At 30.8% G+C, this 4,222-nt stretch overlaps 1 protein-coding gene across 7 annotated transcripts in view; it reads left to right on the top strand.

The window, feature by feature from the left end:
* Positions 1 to 4,222, top strand: part of LOC117167539 — a 215,825-nt gene that overhangs the window by 188,289 nt on the left and 23,314 nt on the right. For all 7 annotated transcript variants that reach the window (XM_033352542.1, XM_033352547.1, XM_033352548.1 and 4 more), the window contains one exon: positions 1,297 to 1,543. In XM_033352542.1, coding sequence (XP_033208433.1) covers positions 1,297 to 1,543 — 247 coding nt within the window. The remainder of the gene's footprint in view (positions 1 to 1,296; positions 1,544 to 4,222) is intronic.

Genomic DNA, 4,222 nt, shown 5'->3' with positions numbered 1-4,222 from the left:
TAGCATTAACAAATTATTACAACTGTCAAGTAATTAATTACATTTTCAAACGAGAAAGATATATTCTCAACAAACAATGTAATTTTTCACTGAAAAAGACGAACTCTCAACAAAATTCATACATTATTACCCAAATAGTTCAATTGTCAAACAAAAGGATTAACTTTCTATCGAAAAGATATATTTTTAACAAGTTAAGCCAATTTTTAATTAAAGGGTTCTTTTTTTAAACTGCAACAAGTCAAATTTCTAACAAAAATAGAATATTTAACCAGACATAAAATAGTAAATTTTCCATTTAAAAAATTATTTTTTATTAAATAAGAAACTAATTTTCGACAAAAAGTTAAATTTTCTACCAAATTGTTGGGGTTTCAAGGAATAATATTAATGTTTCATCAAATTAAATGAATTTGAAACAAATTTCACAAATTTTGTATCCAAGTGGTTAATTTCCAACTAAGAGTTGCAACTAGAAAAAAGAGAAATTTACGACGAGAAATGGATTAGATAAATTTTTATTTGAAGAAATTAATTTTCAATCAAAGAAAAAAAACGAATTTAAAAAGAATCATGTTCATTTCAGATAATGAAATGAATTTTGAATTTTGTTCAATTTTGAAAGGAAAAAACATTAATTTTAAAGCTGACGGTGGTCTTTTTAACCAAGAAAATGAAATTTTTACAAAAATAGATGCATTTTTCACTATAATTATATATTATGATACAAAATATATAATATTTTAATTATTTATTATAATAACTGTTGAGAATTTTATTGCCGTATCATATTGAAATTATGCAATCTTCCATAACCTATTGAAAAAATTATTCAATTCCGCTGATCCTCGATAAATAATCGATCTCGCTTAGCCTCTCGACGATAATGCTTCCGTCATCCATATTAAATTTCAATTCTTTATTGGCCGCGAAATATATACCCAAATCCGTCCTATGAGATTTTTGCTTGGATTCAAAGAATCCATCATAAAGGATCGTTTATCATTTGAGACTTGTCCATTTTTTTAACACCTACCGATACTTTTTTTTGGTCGAAGGGATTTCAAATGAAATGTATGTATGGTTGTTCCACTCTATCCATTTGTATCAGTGAGAAGATCATTGGTGACTAAACCAAATCAGTAAACAATTTCACTGATTTACCACTCAATAAGCTGATTCAAATAGACAAATATGCCACTCATAAAAAATTAAAGATTAGAAAAAAGCAGTAAAGGAAACTCATGTATTTGTTATGTTAGAAGCTGAAGACTGATAACAAAAGTTTTGTTGCAGCTTGATAGCAAGAGAATGGATTTCAAACTGGAACCTCGGAAAATTGCAATACAAGAGGAAAAAATTATGACTAGGTCGAGTCTGGAGCTGAAGATTCTTCCTGGACTCTTTCAAGATAGCAGGATACGGCTTCGCTGTTTTGCCAATATCCTCCCCCCTGTTTATCAAGCAACGGCTGAACTCGAAATCACGGAGGACGTTCCGTTCATCGCTTCTATCACTGGCGATGCCTCACCCCATAGCCATCGTAAGTAAACCGCAGTTTCATTGTCCTTTATCCTATCACGTTTTCTCTTTTTCCATATTTTTCCATCGATGCTTATTTTTCCCTTTTTCTTTCCCATTTATCTATCAACCAATGTCAGCTTAGTCTTTACGTACTTTTTAAAATATAATTCATGTTTTGAATTATAAACAAAAGTTAATCTCTTTAAGTACAAAATTTTGTTTTTACTAAACTTAAATGAAAGAATTTCAGGATAAAAAAATTCTGGTTAGATCAGCCATTCTGTATTGTATTAGTAAATATAAAAAACTTGACAATATCGACTAATATTTTTTGAAATTATTCAGCAACAATAGCTTCTGATAAAGGACCTACGCACAACAATTTTCGCGATAAAAGCTTATCATTCCGTATCATCGGGTCTGCTACGCGCGAACGAATTCAACCGCAATGTTTGCGATAAAAACGAAAATATTGACTAGTAGAGATTCTCTGGTATTATATAAATAGGATGAAAACTCTGTCATATTTTTAACAATTGTAAATTATTTCTTAAGTGTTTATAATTTGACTTGAAACTAAAAAAGCACCGGCTTAAACGATTAAATCTAAATCCCCCTTAAAACGTAGCCGCTAGGTATCTGTCTGATAGAAAACCCATATTGGCGTGAAAAACATCAACCGCAAAATTGAGGTTTATCGACCCAAGCACGTTTTTCTGCCACCAGCGCAAGAATAAAAGATCAGCGATGCAAGTGCTATTTGGTGGTGAGCTCTTTTGTCATGAAATCAATCATGAAACCTTTAGCCCCTGTGTAGTCTTGGTCACAGCGATATAACGCCGATCCATTTATTACATGATTCATGTCGTTCCTCTGACAGTTATGTTGCACGCTTCTAAGAACGTGGTATCACTTATCAGTTATAAAACCGACATATAGTAAAGAGCTGTAGCGAACGCATTGAAGCCCTTCCAAAATGGAATTAATTTCAACGTTTTAGTTCGTGATAGATTTTGGCTTCACTTTTTTTGTGAAATACAACTGAACCTAAAAATTATGTCGAAACTTGGTTCTTCTCTTTTCAATTCTAAAACTTTGTTTGGGTGCAGAGTCGCTTATAATGGCACTAAATCGCAAGCTGTTAAATTTGAATCCACAAGTAGAGCAAATCGATGTACGGGGGGAAAAAATTCACATCTACGTAGAAAGGTGTCAAGGCAGTTGTAATTTTTAATGTAGTAGTTATGAAGGTGTTAACTGTTTTTCTATTGTGTGACGCTTCGATCCACTTTTGGATGACAATTTGACACCTAATGATTTAGTGTCATATTGACACCATTTTTGTATAGGTATACATGAAAATTAAGATGATAACTGATAACTAAGTTAGTTAAACCTCGATATTAAGTTCCACAGATGCACTTAAATTCTTTTCAAACTGCTAAAAAGTAGAACATTATACTACAGAGTTCTTTTTGTCATAGAAAACGTTCAGAATTTTAAACGCGTAGAATAAGAATTTTAACACGTGTAGAGTATAGTTGCCATACACCTTTTCAGTTATACGAAGAATAGAATTGACGCTTTTATTATTTACCAGTTTGTATCTTTGTTATATTTTCGAAAATTGATAAATTGGACACACTAACGGTGTTTTGTCGTTTCAGAAGTAACTTGGTAGAAATGGTTCACGTCTAGAAATGAAAGGAGACCCATATTGTACCCAACCGCTAAATTAATGTTTTTTAATTTAAAAAATGGTGTTAATATAAAATGATCGTAATATAAAAATGAAGAACTAGGAATTAAAATAGAATGTTCAATTTTCAGAACAACTGCAGTCATTTGGATAATTTTGCACTTCTTTTTACCATTTCCGAACTAATTTCTACAGAGTGTGAAATCCCTTACAAGACTTAAGAAAAAAAGTTAACTATCTTTATTTTATAATAAGAAGACATGAAATTAATTAAATTTAAAACCATTTTTTTAGATTTAAGTAATAATTAACATCCTGCTGCGCAGGTTATTACATTGCAAATATTTTAATATCTTCAGTGTAGAGCTTGAACTGTTTTTTAATTTTATAACATAGGTTAAATTTTATTTATAATTAAAATTTGAAAAACTGTGGAAGATATGATCACTTTGTAGTGTAGCTCATTTCAATTTATTTGAATTAGCAAAAAAAAAAGAAAGTTATAAATGATTTTGATAACTACAATTGGGACAATATTTAGGAAACCTAGGCCAAATTTCCTCGAGATATAATGACTAATAAATTTCTGAAATAAAAAAGAACTAATTTTCAAAATAAAACAAAAAATATGACTATCTAATTTTAATAGTTTTTATCGAAGTAATGTGTTTCCTTGGCAGGTTTCTGCTTTTTGTCACTCGGTGCATTTTTAAAGAGTAATACAGCAAGTTTACCGCAATAATAATTACCGAAAATGGCGACTTTCAAACATGCCATTCAGTGGGGACGGGTCAAGTTATAAGCGAAAACTCACATATCGGTATTTTATATTTTCGGCCTGTCACAGGCATGGCATTCCTAATTTTAACAAATTTGAATTACACAAAAAATTGGCAAAAATATGGAAAGAAAAAAAGAGAAGAAAAAAGTGCCCTTGTGTATAGTCACAAAATATTGGAGGGCACTCCCTTGCCCTATCCCATGTTCATTGGGGAGGGG

Source organism: Belonocnema kinseyi, chromosome 2, assembly GCF_010883055.1.
Source record: "Belonocnema kinseyi isolate 2016_QV_RU_SX_M_011 chromosome 2, B_treatae_v1, whole genome shotgun sequence".
NCBI lineage: Eukaryota > Metazoa > Arthropoda > Insecta > Hymenoptera > Cynipidae > Belonocnema > Belonocnema kinseyi.
Note: the sequence above shows the minus strand (reverse complement) of the source record. Positions and strands in the feature narration are given on the sequence as shown.